Consider the following 21453-nt stretch of genomic DNA (forward strand, 5'->3'; position numbering starts at 1 on the left):
TATTTCTGTCCCTAGGTGTGGTGTGGGACCTACAGGCCAGAGTATGCAGTCAACTCCATTAAAACAGATGTGCACAGTCCAGGCAATTTCAGGTGCGTGGTTATGAATAGCTGTTGAGGTGCTCCAATATTGGCTCCATTATTTCAAATTTAGAGGGTTTTTTCTAACTCTGATTCTGTAAAATCTGGAAATCCAGTACTTTTCTTTTTCCTTCTTTTTTTCTTTTTTTCTTTTTTCTTTTTGAGGGTCTCCGAAAGGAGTAACAGAACACTTCAGGATAGATGTCATGTTTACACAAGCATAGCCGTGACTGCTCTTATCCTCAGAATGTATGTGACCTAGGCCCAGTGCTTGATGAATTCCAACAAAGATGTCACCTCAGAAGAGTGGCTCTATTTAAAGCTAGCAGAGGCATTTCTAAGAGGCTGCAAAAGGCTTAGGCCTAGAACCAATGAGTAGCTGTTCCAAAGAAAGATTTCCATTCAACACAGAGGGAAACTTTCCAGTAATTAGAGGTCCCAACCTCTAATAACTTTGGAGCAAAGTTATCCCCAAAGCTCCAGGAGAGAGTACCATGAAGAAGAGGTCAGAGAACAACCTGCTAGGGATGCTGGAGAAAAATTCTGTGCAGAGTGGAAAGTTGAGTTATAAGATATCTAAAATCCATCCCAAATCAGAAAACCTAAGAGAACACTGGATTGAAAGAGAATCAACCAACCAGCATTTGAATGTCAAATTCTAGACCCCCATGTATCTATTTTAGGACTGAATTCCTAATTCCTACCTCTTCCGCAGGCACTAAAATCTTCATCGCCGATTCACTGATCAACAGCAGCACCCCTCAGGCATGAGTGTGTGAAAAACAAATTAAAATTTTTGTAGGTTTGTTGGAAAACAGAGTTTGAGAACAAAAGAAAACTAATGGGCCAATTTTAAAAGATCTTCCTAAAATAGACATGAACATACTGCCCAGATCATTCACTCCTGAGGAAAAAACTCATGCAATTGTGAAACAATAAAATAGCACATTTAAAATTAAACAATTTACTCAGCTTGTTCTAGTATCATCATCATCATCATTTGGTGTTTGCCTTAACAGTTTTTTCAAAATTCATTCACTCCACAATTGATTATTGTATGCCTATTATATGTATAGTGCAAGCTAAATTTAGTCTTGCTAGGATATACAAATTAGCTTCTTTTTCAGTAATGAGCAACGAAAGTCCCTGGATCAATTGTCATTATGGTTTTGTAACTTTTAGTTTTAATTTTTCTTTTCTTTTCTTTTTGAAATTTTTCTTCCAGTTTTATTGAGATAATTAAGATACAGCACTGAATAAGTTTAAGAGGTACAGCATAAGGGTTTGACTTGCATACATCATGAATTGATGACCATAATAACTTTATTGAGCATCCATCATCTCATATAGATACAAAATTAGATGAAAAAAACATTTTTTCTTTGTAATGAGAACTCATAGGTTTTACTCTCTTAACTGTCATGTATAACATACAGCAGTGTTAATTATATGTATCATGTCATACATTACATCCCTGGTACTTATTTATCTTATAACTGGAAGTTTGTACCTTAAGTTTGTACCTTTTGACTACCTTTATCCAATTCCCCTCCTCCCCACCTCCCACCTCTGGTAACCACAAATCTGATAGCGTTTTCTCTAAGTGTATTTGTTTGTTTGTTTGTTTTTGAGTATAATTGACTTACAACACCGTGTTAATTCCTGGTGTACAACAGTGATTCAATAGCTTTAATTTTTTAAAGTTGTCTTTTTCCTTACTGAAGTTTCAGAGGTTAAGATCTAACAATCTGAGGATAACAGAGTATTTATAAGCTCACACAAACGACCATAACAATCTAATTTGTCAAAGTTCTACCCTACATATCCTCAGGAACCAAAGCATATATCCATAAAAAGCCTAGGTGAATTTAAGTAATATTAATATAGTACCTTGTACATCTGGCATCCTCAGAGAACAAGAGGTGGCACATTAATTTTTGACAGCTAACATTTGTCTCTTGAGTATTAACATTTTTATCTTAACCCGTGGATTAAAATTTCTCTGTTTAAAATAACTTTTCTAACTTCCTCCCTTATTAACACAGTATCCTGAAGAAAACCTAAGCTTTCGTTTTTTGATGACAGACTTCTGTTATGACTATTACTTATGGTTTCACTGTTTATTAGGTTAGTGAAAGCCTCAGAAGCTATAACATGTGGAGTTATTTATTCCTACACTACAGAGCCATTAATGGTGATTTTCTTGACTTTTCAGTTTAGTTTTTTATTAGAGTTTTTCTATTTGTTTTTCTCTTCCCTAGTTCTCTTTCTTGTTAAGGTATTGCCTGCATTCAGCTGTGCCATTCCTCCATTCCAATTAGCTCAGAAAACATATCATTATAATTTATGGTAAAAAATGAATGCAAGCTTTGAAGTAAGAAACCCTTGAGTTCCATCAATGGCTCTGCCGTTTATGAGCTATTCCTTAACCTCTGGGTCTCAATTTCTTGATATATAAAGTGAGGATTAAATTATCATGAGAGCTGCTAGGAGGATTAATGTTAATGTATATGAAGTGCCTATTACATATATGTGTTTGAAAATTAGTACTTGAATTACTTTTACATGAGAGAGATACAAACAGAATAAGAGTTCCTATGAATAAAGTATATGGATTTTGCAACATTCCATATTTGCTGACAGTTAAGGGCTTTTTTTTTCTTTTTTTCTCATTTCTTATGTCTGCATAGCTCAAAATGTCAGTAACTGATCACTGGTTAAGTGATCATGTAGGTAAATATGTAATTGTTTTCTACCCCCAATTTTAAATTGAGAAAAGTATTTTATTAGAAATATGTGGAATTATTTGTAACTTTTATTTTCTTTGTTCTGGTCCAAAAGATGCCTCTTTGACTATTTTTCATTCATAATAAGAGAAGTATGTGTTGATTTTTTTAAAAGGGTAAATGGAATGCCAACCTTTTGTCAAGGAAATTATTATTTTCTCTGGATGTAAAGGGATTTCCTTGGCAAAAGGTTGAGGTCACATTTAGTTTTGGAAACAGGCTGCTTCCTGGCTGTGCAAAGTAAAACACATTTTTTTAAAGAACCTTAAAAACTAATAGACATTGAGTTGCTATTGAAAAATTGTGCATGGTGGTTTCTGTAGAAACATTTCTGAAACAAAGGGCGATTTTGTAACCTTATGCTTAAATAACCACAGTATCAAAAGCAAAAGGCAAAGTATAACTATAAAGAATCTATAAAACCATATAAAGCTGAATCTATAAAACCATGTTAGGTCTAAGCTATAATTATTTTATTCTTCCTAACTAAAGTTTTTTGTACTTTAAAATAAACTTCTAAAACTTTAGTATTTAAAGCAAAACCATTTCCTTCTGATATTCTAGAAATTTAAATGACTTCATTTTGGAAATCCAGCTTCTGTTAGCTGTCTACAGTTGCTTCAGGGAACGGTTATTATGATAATATTTACTATGTGATCTATAAATGTGTTTCTAAAGTTATTCAGATATAATATTTCTTTTTTTTAACATATTTATTGGAGTATAATTGCTTTACAATGGTGTGTTAGTTTCTGCTTTATAACAAGTAAATCAGCTATACATATACATATATCCCCACATCCCCTCCCTCTTGCGTCTCCCTCCCACCCTCCCTATCCCACCCCTCTAGGTGGTCACAAAGCACCGAGCTGATCTCCCTGTGCTTTGCGGCTGCTTCCCACTAGCTATCTATTTTACATTTGGTAGCGTATATATGTCCATGCCACTCTCTCACTTCATCCCAGCTTACCCTTCCCCCTCCCCACGTCCTCAAGTCCATTCTCTACGTCTGTGTCTTTATTCCTTTATGGCCCCAGGTTCCTCATAACCATTTTTTTTTTTATTCCATATATATGTGTTAGCATACGGTATTTGTTTTTCTCTTTCTGATTTACTTCACTCTGTATGACAGACTCTAGGTCCATCCACCTCACTACAAATAACTCAATTTCATTTCTTTTTATGACTGAGTGATTTTCCATTGTATATATGTGCCACATCTTCTTTATCCATTCATCTGTTGATGGACACTTAGGTTGCTTCCATGTCCTGGCTATTGTAAATAGAGCTGAACATTGTGGTACATGACTCTTTTTGAATTATGGTTTTCTCAGGGCATATGCCCAGTAGTGGGATTGCTGGGTGGTGTGGTAGTTCTATTTTTAGTTTTTTAAGGAACCTCCATACTGTTCTCCATAGTGGCTGTATCAATTTACATTCCCACCAACAGTACAAGAGGGTTTCCTTTTCTCCACACCCTCTCCAGCATTTATTGTTTGTAGATTTTTTGATGATGGCCATTCTGACTGGTGTGAGGTAATACCTCATTGTAGTTTTAATTTGCATTTCTCTAATGATTAGTGATGTTGAGCATCCTTTCATGGGTTTCTTGGCGATCTGTATATCTTCTTTGGAGAAATGTCTGTTTAGGTCTTCTGCCCATTTTTGGATTGGGTTGTTTGTTTTTTTGATATTGAGCTGCATGAGCTGCTTATAAATTTTGGTGATTAATCCTCTGTCAGTTGCTTCATTTGCAAATATTTTCTCCCATTCTGAGGGTTGTCTTTTCATCTTGTTTATGGTTTCCTTTGCTGTGCAAAAGATTTTAAGTTTCATTAGGTCCCATTTGTTTATTTTTGTTTTTATTTCCATTTCTCTAGGAGATGGGTCAAAAAGGATCTTGCTGTGATGTATGTCATAGAGTGTTCTGCCTATGTTTTCCTCTAAGAGTTTTATAGTGTCTGGATTTACATTTAGGTCTTAAATCAATTTTGAGTTTATTTTAGTGTATGGTGTTAGGGAGTGTTCTAATTTCATTCTTTTACATGTAGCTGTCCAGTTTTCCCAGCACCACTTATTGAAGAGACTGTCTTTTCTCCATTGTATATCCTTGCCTCCTTTATCAAAAATAAGGTGACCATAGGTGCGTGGGTTTATCTCTGGGCTTTCTATCCTGTTCCCTTCATCTATATTTCTGTTTTTGTGCCAGTACCATACTGTCTTGACTACTGTAGCTTTGTATTATAGTCTGAAGTCTGGGAGCCTGATTCCTCCAGCTCCATTTTTCTTCCTCAAGATTGCTTTGGCTATCTGGGGTCCTTTGTGTTTCCATACAAATTATGAAATTGTTTGTTCTAGTTCTGTGAAAAATGCCATTGGTAGTTTGATAGGGATTGCACTGAATCTGTAGATTGCTTTGGATTGTATAGTCATTTTCACAATGTTGATTCTTCTAATCCAAGAACATGGCACATCTCTCCATCTGTTTGTATAATCTTTAGTTTCCTTCATCAGGGTCTTATAGTTTTCTGCATACAGGTCTTTTGTCTCCTTAGGGAGGCTTATTCCTAGGTATTTTATTCTTTTTGTTGCAATGGTAAATGGGAGTGTTTCCTTAATTTCTCTTTCAGATTTTTCATCATTAGTGTATAGGAATGCAAGAGATTTCTGTGCATTAATTTTGTATCCTGCTACTTTACCAAATTCATTGATTAGCTCTAGGAGTTTTCTGGTAGCATCTTTAGGATTCTTTATGTATAGTATCATGTCATCTGCAAGCAGTGACAGCTTTACTTCTTCTTTACCGATTTGGATTCCTTTTATTTCTTTTTCTTCTCTGATTGCTGTGGCTAAAACTTCCAAAAGTATGTTGAATAATAGTGGTGAAAGTGGACAACCTTGTCTTGTTCCTGATGTTAGAGGAAATGGTTTCAGCTTTTCACCATTGAGAATGATGTTGGCTGTGGGTTTGTCATATACGGCCTTTATTATGTTGATGTAAGTTCCCTCGATGCCTACTTTCTGGAGAGTTTTTATCATAAATGAGTGTTGAATTTTGTCGAAAGATTTTTCTGCATCCATTGAGATGATCATATGGTTTTTCTCCTTCACTTTGTTATTATGGTGTATCACATTGATTGATTTGCATATATTGAAGAATGCTTGCATTCCTGGGATAAACCCCACTTGATCATGGTGTATAGATATAATATTTCTGTATAAGATATAAGGGTCTGATCATTTTTTAAAATAAATAAATTTATTTATTTATTTATGTTTTTAATTTTTGGCTGCATTGGGTCTTTGTTGCTGTGTGCAGGCTTTCTCTAGTTGCGGCGAGTGGGGGCTGCTCTTCGTTGCGGTGTGCAGGCTTCTCATCATGCTGGCTTCTCTTGTTGTGGAGCACGAGCTCTACACACGTAGTCTTCCATAGTTGTGGCACGAGGGCTCAGTAGCTGTGGCTCATGGGCTCTAGAGCGCAGACTCAGTAGTTGTGGTGCACAGGCTTAGTTGCTCTGCGGCATGTGGGATCTTCCCGGACTAGGGCTCGAACCCATGTCTCCTGCATTGGCAGGCAGATTCTTACCCACTGCACCACTAGGGAAGTCCCTGATAATTTTTTAAAGTAAGTCCAAATAGACAAAATGATATCAATGTCTGCTACCTAAATAGTAATGGTGCTAATTTAGATACTTATATTGCTTGAGATCATCTTCCAGTCAGAATAAAGGACACTTTATAGAACCTATGCCACTAATAATGCTAGAAATGTTTTCCACAGCTTAATATCTAATACTTTTTAAAAAATATTCTTTCTAGTGTTTTATTTAGACATTTTTAAGTAATATGGCTATTTTGTTCCTTATTATTCTATGATTTAGCATGCCTAAGCTAAACCCTCTTTGAAATACTGATGTTTCCTCCATTTACCTTAAATATTAGCATTGGTTTCTGATGTTTTATAAATGGTGTGGATTTTGGTGGGCCTTGTAGAATTTCTATTAGCACTTATTAATCTTTAGCCCATACCTGGGAATCTATTCAGGCATTTATTTCTTCATGAATTTATAGAGTAACATGTGTAGACCAATATGACCTTACTTTAAAAGAATCCTGAACATCAGTTAATGATAAAAATTGGACAGTTTACTCATGAATGAAGCTGGTTAACCTTGTAGCCCAGTTGTTTATTTAAGAGAAGTAGCAAAAGATTGTCAGAGAACTCATTAATTGTAAAAAGCTCATTCGGTAATGAAAAAGAAAAAAAAAAACAGTTAAATTCAAACAGGAGTAGTCAGATATAAAGTTCATTGTTGGTTACATGATGTTCAATTCCACATCTCTTAGATATTTTCAATACAAGTGATTATTTGCCATGGGAATAAATAGCAGTAGTATGATAAAACAGCAGCAGTATATATTTTATATAATAAAGTAAAAATTTCAAGTAACTTACTTTAGGAAATAATCAATAAAAACCTTTATTATCTTCTGTTATTATAAACACAACACAAAAACTACATAGTTTTCATATAGCATGAAATTCATGTAAAAATGTTAATGAAATATGATCCCACTCTTAGCGAAGGGATTCACTTTAATAATGTATCCACATTTTGAAATAGATTATGTCATCCATCCAAAGATTTGATGTTATAAACAACCAAACACTAATTAGAGTCCTAGGAAAATAAGTGAAGCCCTGGTACATTGTTGACCTAATTATTCAGAATCATATTATCTAAATGGAAGTTTTTAGATGGAAAGAGAGGAGCTGGAATGGAGACAGAGGGCTGAGTGTGCATTAGTTTGGGTGTTGCTGCATGGCCAAATCCCAGTGGTGTCTTGTGAAGACTTTCTTATTTTAAGGTTTGTGGTTTTTTTTAATTTCTTTAATATTTTTAAGAGAAATGTAGAATTAAGTCTTGGGTTTGGACAATTTTACTGAAGTACTCATCTCCATATGGTGATATCTGAGACAACAATCCCTTAAAAAATGTTAATAAAGTAAAAAACAAAAAAGAGCAGCTCTTTCAGCCAATGACCCTCAAATGCTTACCCTGTCCATCAGGGAGCTTGCTTCCCAGCTAGAGGAACAGTCAGACCACCAGAATACTGTCCCTCAGCCAGTGTATAGGGCTTCCTAATGTAGGAAGAGGATCAGATTAAATGAATCAAAGCACCTCTCTAACTCAGAGTCTGTGAGCCTAGAACCTTAAAGACTAGGTAGTAATATAAATCCCCGATGTCTAAAATCTTTATATTCTTACATATATGATCACTTTGACCATGTATCAGGTGAACTTGTTCGAACTTTCAGGTGTAAGAAATGACACATTATTATTATTATTATTATTAATCAAATTAATTCAAACTCTAGGCTCCCACCCTAAGCCAAGAGGTGAGAAATTTAATTTCAGTCATTTTCAGTGTACTCCTTTCTAGGGTTATACTGGAATCCAAAGGCATCTCATGAGCCTAGAAATTAGGGAATAACCTCCTTTCCCAGCCTGCTATGGGTGCTGACATCCTTGCAGTCTGATCGCCCTATCTGAAGTCGGGTGGCTCCATTTCCTTCCATTGGTCATGGTCAAGGGGGGCAAGAACCGCCACTCTGGACGTTCAGCCTCCTCGACAGCCACGTACCATCCTATCAGAAGTCCTCTCAGGGCCCTGCTCAGAGTGACAGGCATGTCCTTGTCATTCATATAACCTGCCTTTACTGGGCCCCTCTTCAGTCTTGGGGAGGCCAGTCTTCTCCCTCTCCAGCCAGTGGGTGAATAGATGTAAATTCCTCTGCTGTACCCTCCCCAACCTCAACCCCCAGCCCTTCATACCAGAGAGATTCCTTTCAATCTTCAAGACTCCTCTAGGAGTCCTCAAAAACATACAACCAAAAAAGTTTTCCTCCCTGAAGGATAGGGGAGTTTGAGAAATAGCTGATGTGGTGATGGGTGACACAGTAGGAAGGAGAACTTTTAGAAATTCGACATGGAATGGAGATAGGGAAAGGAAATGCTTTCTTCCTCTCTGGTTGGTCCACAGTAGCAAATAAATCAAAAACACTGAGCAGTGTTTTTCTTCATAATGCCCTGTTACTCTCTGCATGTGATCACCATGGCCAGGTGATGGGCTCATTCATTATTTCCGGAGTCCTGCAATAAGCAAAGCACTGTGCTGGGCTTTGGTGGTGCAGCCGGGAACAAGGTATACACAGTATTTTGTCCTCATAGAGATTATAGTGTAGAGAGTATGTCGGGAAGTAAAGAAGGAGAGAAAAATCATTGCACATCGTGATAAGTGCTGTGACAGGCTAGCGCAGGTGGGAGAGACTCACGTGGACTGTATTCCAAGAAGACCTCTGAGGAGGTGTGTTGAAGCTGAAGCAGGGGCATGAAGGCTGAGAAGGAGCTAGCCGTGTAGGCACCAGGGAGTAACTTTGCAGGGAGTGTGGTCGGCGGGAACAGCAGGTCCGGAAGAGGGCGAGAGCTTGGCGAGTTTGCATGATGAAGAGTGAATCCGTGTAGTTTGAGCTTAATGAGGAACAGGAGGAGAAACAGACCATGAGGAGGCCAGGAAGGTAGGCTGGAGCCATCAGGACGTTGGAGACCGTGGAGAGCAGTTTGAATTATCCTTCAAGCCCCTGGAGGGTTTTAAGTAAGAGAATGACTGAACTTGATTTAAATTTTAAAGCTCCCTCTGACTGCTGTGTGGAGAAGGGGCCAGAGGGGAGAGAAACACTGGGACGTATACACGTCCACACATCTGACATGTAGGGAGATGTCAGCAAGTTAGAACGACCTCCTAGCTTCCCACCACTCCAGCCCACTTGCCTCCCAGCCCCCTGCCCCCAACCCAAGGTGGCTGAGGTGGGATGGTCCCAGTGGGAAGAGAAGGGAAGGAGCTGGTTCAGGCTTGATGGGAAAACATCACCTCTGCATCACTGTACTGACCTGTCCGTCCCTCAGATGCTGCTTGGTGCCAGTAATGGGCTGGACAGTGTTGTTTTTGCCTACTGGGGTTAGAGTTAAGAGGAAATTGACATCTTGCCAACCCTTTCCAGTTACTCAGGCTGAATCCAGTTTCTGATATCTGTGGGGTTCTTTTGGAAAAAAGAAAATAATTGTTATCTTCCCTATTAAATATCTATTTAAAGTCTATTATATTGAAAGTTATTGTGTGAGGCCTTTCAAGATACAGTAAGAAATCATAATTTTATTCTTTAACCAAATTCTTCTTAAAATAACTGCAATTCCAAATATGAATTATTCACTTATCTTACAAACACATGTAGAGTGTTTATAAATTAACTCCCCATACCAAGCCTAAGATGCAGGTAATATTATTATATGCATTTTACCGAAAAGGAAACTGAGGCACAGAGAAGCTAAATAAATACAGTTCATAACCAGGATTCAAACCATGCAATCTGTCTTCAAAATCTGCTTTTAACTCCTGTAGTTTGCTACCTCTGCATTTAAACATTCTGTTAATGAAAAGGAATGGGCTCATTCTACCAGTTGTTTTTTTGTTTTTGTTTTTTTTTTAATTTCCTTTTAAACTGAAAGTTCCAAACCCACACAACTGGCCTACATAAAAAAATTCTGTAGAGCTCCTGCATGGTATGGACATGAGTATCAAATGCTGATGGTGACTTTTGTTTGTTTGTTTCACAGGATTATTGGGACTTTGCAGAACTCTCCTGAGTTTTCAGAAGCCTTTCACTGCCGCAAGAAGTCATACATGAATCCAGAAAAGAAATGCCGGGTTTGGTAATCTTCAGAAGAAGCGGTGCAGTCCTCGGCTAGACTTGCCCACATCACAGAAATGGGGAACTCTATCTGAGAGAAAAAGGGCCAGGGAGGTCACTGATTACGTGGAGGTAGTTCACGGGGATGAGAGCAATAAAAATGAAGCTAGGTTACTCTGGAAAAATGTGGAGGGAGGAGAGGTCTAATGTCTATCAAATCAATCACTTCTCACTGTGTAAATAATGCTTAATCTCTAAAGAGAATATTGCCATTCATTTCTGTTTCTCATACGATCTGCCAGTTTGATGTTTTCTCTTGATGTAGACCGGGATTTCTAATCAAAGGGAGAAAGAGGAGGTGGAAGAATTCAGTTGGCACCAAAAGCACAGCAGTGACGTGAGAGTTAAAAACATGTTGCCGATGTACTTATTTTTACTTGTATTTGCAAAATTTATGCTCCTTCAAAACTCTTCCAAAGAATTCTTATACATATTGGGGCCTTGGGGACTTAATGTAGTTTTAATCTAATTTTGCCAATCATCAGTTTTTTTCATTCTGAGAGCATTGTATTTTAAGCACTCTTAGGGCAAAAATGAGTGTCTAAAACTGTTTTTTGTTGTACCTGCTTTGACTGATAATGAGATTCTTGAGGCTCCCTGCAATTTTCTAAGCAATTTCTTGTTCTCTCTCTCTCAAAACTTGGTCTTTTTAAGAGATTTGTAGTAATGTGTAAATAATAATTTTTATATTTAATTATTAACTACACTTATGACTAAGTAATTGTTATTATAGCTAATCATTGAATATTGAAGCTTCAGACCAAGATAAATAGTTATGAACAAAGATCTGTAAAGTGATGTACAGATGAAGATTTGAGACTTTTTAAACTTATAAATCATATTGATGAAAAGCTTTAAACACAAACTTTGGGTTAAAAATTGCCATTGGACAGTGGTCTAAAGATACATAAGAGTTGTGGTTTACAAGCAGGATTTTCAAAATTAAATCTGTCCCTGAAGGTGGCCATGATAAAAGGGCAAAACTGCATCTATGTAGCGCTGCATCTCCTTATCTTTTCAGGTTTGTCATCTGATGGAAATATTTTGATAATAAATTGAAATTGTGTACCCATTACTCACTAAGCTTATTGTGCCAGCCATCTAGCTTTGGAAAGCGCATTTCTGAATAGAAATGAGAGGCCTCTACACATCCAATGGACTTGCTTCTAAAATTCTAACTCACCTAGAGTTTTGGGAGGGGGAGGTCTAGTCCCTGATAGCAACTCAGCTCTTAAGGCTTTTATGTTCTCTTTTCCTGTCCTGTTTGCTAGTTTAGTTCATTTCATTACTTGATTAATATTTTACAAAGAAGTCCAAAATCCTTATTTTTCCTAACAAAACATGAAAGTGAAGGAACATCCAAAATATAAGTGTTGGTTTTCCTGCCTCTTGAAAAATGTCCATTTACATGTTTTTTTAAAATGGTATTAAAATATAACATATATACCAAAATTTAAAAGCATAAGTGTACAGCTCAATGAACTTTCTCCCACTGAACATGTCCCTGTAGCCAGGACTTCTGAGAAACAGAACATTACTAGCGCCATAGAAGCCCCTTCTCCCAACTATCACTTCACTCTTCCAAGGACAACTACTGTCCTGACTTCTAATATCATCCATTAGTTTTGCCTGTTTTTGTCTTTTATGTAAATAGAATCGTTCAGCATGTATTCTTTTGTGTCTGGCTTCTTTCACTCAGCTTTCCGTTTGTGAGATTCATCTGTATTGTTGCATGTGATTGTGGATTCTTTGTTCTTATTGCTGAACAATATTCTGTTGTGTGACTATACTACAATTCATCCCTCCCATTGTTGATCCACTTGAGAAGTTTCCAGTTTGGGGATGTTACAAATAGTGCAGTTATGAACATCCTTGTGTATTATCATCTTTATGTACTTGAGATTTTAATGGACTAATTTCCACAAGTCCTTCCTAAAATTATTATAAATATTGAAAATACAGTTTCAAGCTATTCATGGATAAAACTTTATCTTTTTCCCCTTTATCACTACCACCTTTATTGTGGATAATTCAAAGTATACTTATATGCATATTTCCTTAAAGTAAACTTAAGACATTCCTAAGTAATATTAATAGTTGGAGCATCCAGTGCTGAAGAGAAAAGCTATCTCTGAATTATTTAATTTCCATCCTGTCAGAGCAGCTGAAGAACCAGAACTGAAGAGTGACTAGTACAGATTATAAAAAGGCACTAGACTCCCCACTGCCAGCTCTATAAAACAGCTGGCTCCCATCCTTATGAAATAATTTGAGTGAAATTTTCTGGAAAAAAAAGTTTCTCCAGTGCCTGGATCTTTTATCTCTAGAAATATAAGACTTTCTGAGGCCACGGGCTAGACCAAAGTCAGAATACCAATACCTCCCCAGCCCTCACACGTGCGGACATCACTAATTGTACGTGGCACAGTTGTTGAGTTGTATGGGACGTTATGGTCTCTCATAACCATTCCCAATCACTTGGTGTTATCCCATCAGTTAAAACCTATCTGTAATGATCTCACACGTAAGTCTAACCATGCCCGACTCCGGGTCAAGGAAAGAGTTAATAAGCTGAGACACCAAAGGTTGGGAGCTGATATCACTCAGGGATGAAGATAGAAAAAGTTCTTGGCAACATCATTGGTAAGGTGTCTGCTCCATGCTGCACTGTCTATGTAAATTCTAGGTGCAAGGTGGAAAGGACGCCATCCTATCCTGGGAGAAGAGTCTTTTCTTATTCTAATCTGATTCTGCCACTAATGGCAAAGTGACCTTGGGCATTTGATCTCTTCTCTTGGGCCTCTGCTTTCCCCACCTGAAATAAAGAGAATTAGGTTTTGTTAGTAGTTCTTAGTAAGAGAAGGAGAATACATCCAGTGCTGTCTTAATCTATTCCCCAGTTAAGACCCATTGGATAAAATAATCTCAAAACTCCCATGTAAATGTCTGAGTCCAGTTAAACCACATTATAATCCAAAGAACAAAGACCAAAGTTTCATCGAGTTTGGGTCTGTGCTGTTGTTAGAGTTTCCTCAAAAGCCTTTATCATTCCTGTTGTCCCAGATGTAGTTCTTCAAGTAGACGATAACTGTTAGTTTGGAAATAAGACTCCACCCTGCCAAAGATGGAAAATCGGGAAGTTTTATCAGGTGCCAGTCTTAAAAATGCAAAATAAAAACAAATATTTTTCATACTATTGCTTTTATTCCTAGTCGGCTCTGTTCCAGCCTCCCCACCACCATCCCTCCCACCCCAGCACCCCCCATGTAAATCCTCACAGCATTTATGTCTTGAAAAATGTTAAGGCCAAATGGAGCTTTTATCTCTGTAACCTTACACTTCCTGCTAGCTTCAAATTGAATCTTTAAAAATGAATGATAGGGCTTCCCTGGTGGTGCAGCAGTTAAGACTCCTCCTGCCAATGCAGGGGACACGGGTTCGAGCCCTGGTCCAGGAAGATCCCATATGCCACGGAGCAACTAGGCCCGTGCACCACAACTACTGAAGCCTGTACGCCCAGAGCCCATGCTCTGCAACAAGAGAAGCCACCACAATGAGAAGCCCGCGCACCGCAACAGAGAATAGCCCCCGCTGGCTGCAACTGGAGAAAGCCCGCGCGCAGCAACAAAGACCCAACGCAGCCAAAAATAAATAAATAAATTTATTTTTAAAAAAAGAATGATAGAAACTGTTTGACCAATATTTTCTTGTTTTCACCACCCCATTCTTGCAAAGATACCACAGTTTTCTGATCTGATTTGTTTTCAAAAGTTAAGAAAAAAAGGTGGCCAAATGCTATAGGGAATTACAGGCATAATCAGGTGACTCAGGCGGGAGCCAAAACTGTTTTTGTGCACTGTCCCTGGACTGAGGGACTTGACTTTTGGTTGATCAGGTGAAGAGAGGAGCCACGTGTGACTGGTGTCCAAGTGGCACATATTTATTGCATTCTCATCTTTAACAGTGTTGTCTTAATTTCAACTCCTTTTTTTTTTTTTTTTTTGCATTTCCTCTAAAACAGTGAGAAACTCTACTAGTGTTTTCATCCTCATAGACAAACTGCTTCTATTTTGTTTGACAAAGCAGATCCTCTAGGTTGTGCAAGCGAAGTCTGGCAGAAGAATGAGCATTGGCTCTTGCTGGAAACAAGGTTGAGCTCTCATCCTGGGCAGTGAAGAAAGATGAAGTTCAGCCATTGTGACTAATTTTTATACTTCTGGATTTCCTTTCTAGCCAAAACTAACAATTTTTTCAGGTCTATCAGGCATATTAACATCTGATTCCACTTCTGTAAGTACACTTGCTGTCATTTCTGACTTGATCATCTCAAATTATAATGCATCCTGAAAGTTTACTCTACATCCAGAAGACAAAGATGGGGTCAAGTACCTGGATTATCGATTACCTTGGTGTTAATCCTTCAACACACATGCTATCCAAGCTCTGTGTTCCCTACAGTACGTCGTCAAAGATGTAATGGCAAGATGGTCACAGCAGTTTTATCCATGACATCAAAGAAAAAAACTAAACAGCAGAAAATGTTTAGATTTGTTCAAAGAAAGTATGGAAAGGACAAAGTGCTGAGTATGCATCATGATTTCAATCATGTTAAAATACTGTTGCATAGGAAAAGAGTTGGAAGAATATATGCGAAAAATTAATAGGGAATATCTTTGGTGATATTACAGGTGATTCTTATTTCCCTTTTTTCCTGAATTTTAAATATTTCTATAATGTGAAAACAGTACATTTTAAGAACCATTTTAAAAATGTCATTTGGAAGAAAAGAAGAAGTATGGGAGAAAAGATGGAAGGGAGGGAATGATGGAAAAGTTGACCAAAAAGAGAAATAGAATTCCCCTGGGTTTAAGCTGTGTTGATTTATTTTAGAAGCTATTCACTTTGGTATCTCAGTCGACTTAGATTCAAGGAATTCAGGGCAGAGAATTTGGGTCAGGAGCTTCCCCCCACCCCCACCCCACGACAGGCCAGATCTCAGATTTATGGGGTGGCTTTTACACACACGGCGTAACGTAGGGCAGAGGGATTTGGCGGACTTCCCACTGACTGCTCGAAGTGGTTCTGTGAGAACAGAGCATGTACTCCAGAGGGGTCTGTTTGGGTTCTTTTACCCCTGAAAATGCTAAAGGGCTGAACTGGTCTGGCCACACTCTTCCATTGGTCTCCCTCCACACAAAACCCTAGCATTTGCCAAACACTGACAAAAGTTAAGGATACAGTCTATGACTGTGAAACAGAAACCAGTAAATTATACAGTGATCAGACCTAAATGCTCCACCTGGTAGGCACCATGATTTACCTGGGGGTCAGATGCTGACGTTTAGAGGTGGATCGGGAGGAGGGAGCAGGATACAGCTAATTCTAGGCGATTCACTGCTTATATTTGACTTTGGTTACAAATGTGAAAATCAAACTCATGCTAGTTTAGCCAAAACTGGAGATTGTGTTGATCCCCATAACTAAATTTGGGGCAAGTAAGAGTAACTGGGCCTTCTTTCCACGTGGTCTGCTTTATGATTGCCAATCGACTTTCTCCACAAGGAAGCCATGCTGGTCAACCATGACAGGCTCAAAGATTCTCTGCTTCCTTCCCAGGGGAAGCACAGCCTCTAACTGCAGTACCTTTGACAAATCCTGGAGAAAAACCAATTAGCCCATTTTGGAAACATGCCTACCCATGTGAATAGGCCATGGGGAAGTGAGAAGGTTGTAGAAATTATGATCATTGATCCCCTACAGAGTAGGAGAAGGGCAGTTTCCCCAAAGAAGAAAAGCACCATTCCTAGAAGAGAAAGGAAAAGACACAGATGTCCGAAACGCCAAGTTATACTAGATATTTCTTAAAAGCTTTGCAAAACATCTCAGTTTGGATTACATTGTGCATATTAAGTTTCAAATGTGTCAATTTTAATTTTGTTTGACCAAAATGAAGATACTGTGCATTTTACTTAGATTTAATTTTTAAGAAAAAAGTTTTTAATAAAAAAGGGTAGGAAGGAAGGAAATAATACATTTTATTTATTGTGAGTAAGGCCCATGATTTAGGTTGTTTGTATAAAGTTTCCATTTAATGTAACTTTCCTGTGAGTTAATGTTAGTACTCCTATTTTACAGATGGTGAATTTGAGTTTCAGAGAGGTTAACTGATTTGCCCAGATTCACAAAGATAGTAAATGACAAGGGACCAAATCAAGGTATGTTGAAGTCCAAAATCTATATAAATTTACTATCAGAGTTTTCTGTGTCACTAAAAAATGCATTTTAGCCTATCAGAATCAACTCATTTGTAGCTAATAATTCCCAAAACATATCTTTTATAAGAAACAATATATTTTCTAATTTATTACTTTACATAAGCCTTTGTTATTTTTAAAAGGATGTTTAGTGTTTTAAGCAATTATAGCAGTGAACACATTGAGCATTTGCTATGTTCAAGGTACTATATTAGAAGGAAAAATAAAAATAGCTAGAAAAGAAAAACAAGATAAACTGATATTTTTGGTTGGCACTACAATTGTCCACTACACCCATTCACTTTGACCATTCACATTGACCAAATGTTCGGCACCTTTTATGTGTGATGCACTATATCACATATAAAAGAGTCCTTAGAAGATTCTTCTACTGGGGTCATTAGAAGATAAAAATATATGAAAACAGCTGGCCTTTTAATTTAGCAGAGACATTAAAATGTACACAAACACATTATGCAGCTGAATGTGCGATATGTCAAGAGATACAGAGAAAACACAATTTGAGAATTCAGGGGAATTTCCTAGTATGGCAAAGACATCCGATGGAAGTAACACATTGCATTTGACAGTATGGATGGGGTTTTGACAGTTGAAGAAAGAGATAAGGAAATATTGCTGTGTACACCTCATATACAAAATTAGGCAACTAAAAAGCAAGAACCAAATTAGTCTAGGTAGAAATGCTAATTCTGGAAGGAGACAGCCAAGGGGAGTATGCACTCTGAGATTGACACAATTGTTCATTATTCACAGTTGGCTCTTGACATGTCTTATACCAAGAAAAGCTTTTTAAATTTTTTCAGGTATCTTATGCTGTTCTCAAAGTTTATGCATTATCATTTTACTTTGAAAGAAGTTCTGTGCATTTCTTGCATTTGCTAGAAGTTGGGTGATAGGATAACGTTTGTTTCTATTCTTGGGAATTTAGAATACTACTCTTATTCCAGTCCTGTTGCTAAGTCACTGCATTGAGCAAATAACTAATTTCTCTGCATTTTCATTGTCTCAGAATTAAAATCAGAGTAAAGATCAAGCCCTTTTCCAAACCAGAAGGCAGGCAGGTGAAATGTTTTGCAAATCGAACCTTTTGGAGATGGCGAAAGATACCAGAGTGCAGAACTAGGGCACAGTGTCATGGAAAAATTTGAATCCAGAGTGATCCATATAGACCCAGGGACACGCGGTCAAAGCAAAGATCAGCCAAATGGCTACATGGGAAACATTTGACTCCTCTCAGCTTCAATTTCCTCCTCTTTAGAATGGTCATAATCACTGTACCTCTCTGGAAAGGGTATTGTACCAGTTGCCAGCAAATTGTATTTTCAACCACACTGAAATTTAATATCTTGATTAAGCCTGTAGGTCTTTAAAAACATGAGGACTTTTGGCTTAAAGACTAGAATTTTATTTTTTTCTTTTTACCATATTGTCTGTTCTGTTGCTCTAGGTGAGTCGCTTACTTAATCCCTGTTGAATCATTTTTCTCACTAGACACTCTTGAAACAGAAAAGGCACAAAACGTGCAATCCTTTAAATAGCAGAGGATTTCTTCAAAAGTAAAAAAAGCAAAAGCAGCACACTCAAAACAAAATTGAAGTTTTTAGCGAGATGACAATTTGAGGGAAAACAGTTTATGCAAGTACCTTTACTTTGCTCAGAAAATGGCACTGGCCCAGAGATCTTGGGAAAGCTATTTAACCCCTTTGAAACTTAGTTTGCTCAGAAGTAAAGTGTAAAAATGTAAATGTATTTTTGTCATGTGATTATGTAGTAGGCAGAATAATGCCCCCCTCCCCACTCAAAGATATCCACATCCTGAGTCCCAGAACCTGTGAATATGTTAGGGCACGAGGTAAAGGGGAATTAAAGCTTGCAGATGGAATATAGGTTGCTGATCAGCTGACCTTAAGGTGAGATTATCCCAGCTTATCCAGGTGGGTCCAATGTAATCACAAGGGTTCTTAAAAGTGAAGAGAGAGGTAGAAGTCAGAGCCATGTGATGTGAGAAAACAACCAGCTGTGGCTGATTCTGAAGATGAAAGAAGCGGGTCACAATCCAAGGAGTGCAGGCAGCCTCTAGAAGCTGGAAAAGGTGAAGGAGCAGATTCTTCCCTAAAGCCTCCGAAAGGAACCAACCCTGCCAAGACCTTTATTTTGGCCAAAGGAGACCACTGTCCGATTTCTGACCTACAGAACAGTAATGTAATGAATTTATGTTAAATCATTAACTTCATGGTAATTTGTTGCAGCAGCTATAGAAAATACACGATATAAATAAATATTCACTGTATAATACTTAAGAATTATTTAAACTTTTTGAAAATTATGCCAAGCTTAGATATTATCTTCTAATGGTAAAATATATGCAACTATAAAAAGTTGGTCAAAAATATTTATTATTCTTCACTTATCTGTTATTAGATTGTGAAGTATATGGATACAATACCAGTTTGAGATAACTAGATATGACTTACCAATATTTTCAACTAATGTGAGTAGTCATAATTGATTCACTCATGCAAAGACTAAAACATTGGCCTTTATAAAATAAACATAATCCATCTTACAGAAGTTAGGTATTTGACACTTAACGAGCCTTGCCTATCACCCACCTTTCATCTCAGCATGCAAACTAATTAACCACAAAGAGTACCTTACTTGTATAAGCATTAATATGCCAGGAAAATATTTATAGCTTTATCCACTAAAGTAGCTAAAATATAAATTATTTAGGCAAAGCTTTGAGAAAATAGAAACCCAGGACCATGGAAGTACTAATAAAGCAGCCTTAAGATCTTACTGTACTTGGCACGTTGCATTTTCCTGAAAGATTATTTATAGGTATTATTTTTACCTTAGGCAAGCTAATGAATTGCCATGTTCTCAGGAACTTCTGTACTTCAGCCTCAGAAGTGTGTCGTAAAAAAGATATGTTGCCCCAATGCTCAAATATTAAAGAGATAGTCACACTGGCAAGTGCTGTTGTCCTTGGTAGCAATACCAAGAATGTTCCTAATATTTTAATGTACAACACCTGTAAGTTTCACATTTATGTTACTTAGGGCTTCTTCAATATTTATTGAGTTCTGTAGATAGCAAAAATGAATGAACAAAGCCCAACCCATGATGTGCAGAAGTCAGCTCTTACTAGCTCATGAGAGCCCATTTTTAAATTTGCACGGATTTTGCAAGCCAGTTGATGTCATCTTGGTAGTTTGACATTAGCCAACACTACAAATCAGGGTTGTTTGGTTGGTTAGTTGGTTGGTTGGTTGATTGGTTGATTTTCCCAGAGAGCCAGCTATTCAAAATTTACCAGCACACCACTGACCATGACCAATGGCAAATCACAACCTAGTAAGTAAAACCAGAGTGACCATCTAAAGGCCAACACTATCTAGGGGACTTCTTACATGTCTTAGATATAGTAGATTTGTATAGTGGTAACTTTTTCCACAGATGGCTGTATTTTTTTTTATTCTAACATGTAACAACAATTTTCTAATAGATGAAAGTAAAATATCTTGAGGAAGGGGTACTTTTTTCTAATTCACCCAGTGGCAATGTGTGGGCTAATGGTAATTTAAGGGAGTTAAGTCAGAATAACTATGGTATAGGATTTAATCATGATACAGATGCTGAAGGAGTTCAAATGAGGAGACCACATCTATTTGCAAATATTTGCAAAAGCTTTAGGAAGATGCATCATTGAGCTAGGTTTTAAAGATGGAGAGACCTTCCTCAGGGAAAGTAGCAAGACCGGAATTGCAAGAGAATAGAACAACCTGGACCAAGGTTGGTAGTTGGGACAGTTCTTCAAAGAGCCAGTTGGGTTGTCTCAAACTAACCAGAAGAAAATTCACTTCTCAAGGTAGTTTGTGGCCTAATTGTAGGGATCTAGAATTCCAAACAAAGAAGTTTAAATTTGGAAATGCATTTGCGTTTTTAAAGCCTGATTTTCTGCCAGAAAGGGGGTTGTACTAACATGAAACAAGAGACCTAGTAAACAACAGGAGAATTCACGTCTGTTTTATTCACCATTGTACCTTCAGGGCTTTGTATAGCACCCAGTTCATCACAGCACTCAAATTTTTTTCTGTTTGGGGACCATGAGCTGAGTTTATGCCATTGTCCTTAATCCTTCTACCACAAAGCACACTTGTTAAAATACTTTTAATACATCCCAACTAATCCAATACTAAACCATTTCTTAAGTCATTTTATAAAGTGACTTTTACATTCTTTCCTCTGGTGAGGTATTTTGCCAAATTAAAATTAAGAGGTTAAAGTTAAGATGCAAGACTAATGATAAGGAGACATAATTAGCATAGAAAATTGTGACACATGGCTAGAATAAGGGAGACTTGCTTAATAGTGTGGTTCTCATTCTGTCACTAGAGCCTTGAATCAGAACCAGCAAAATGGTACTCAAAGAGTGGCCAAGACAACAAAAGAAACAATGGAGTTCAATGAAATGGGAGGATACTTTAGTAAAGAGGATC

The 21453-nt window shown here is 37.4% G+C and overlaps 1 protein-coding gene across 5 annotated transcripts in view; it reads left to right on the forward strand.

Annotated features, from left to right (window-relative positions):
• MME (membrane metalloendopeptidase) overlaps positions 1–11751 on the forward strand; it is a 91034-nt gene extending 79283 nt beyond the window's left edge. For all 5 annotated transcript variants that reach the window (XM_082459551.1, XM_082459554.1, XM_082459553.1 and 2 more), the window contains exons 22-23: positions 16–92; positions 10543–11751. In XM_082459551.1, the coding sequence (XP_082315677.1) occupies positions 16–92; positions 10543–10642 (177 nt within the window). In that variant the 3' untranslated portion in view covers positions 10643–11751. The remainder of the gene's footprint in view (positions 1–15; positions 93–10542) is intronic.
• Positions 11752–21453: the final 9702 nt, after the last annotated feature.

This window comes from Balaenoptera physalus (genome assembly GCF_965194825.1).
Source record: "Balaenoptera physalus genome assembly, chromosome: 4".
Taxonomy (NCBI): Eukaryota; Metazoa; Chordata; class Mammalia; order Artiodactyla; family Balaenopteridae; genus Balaenoptera; species Balaenoptera physalus.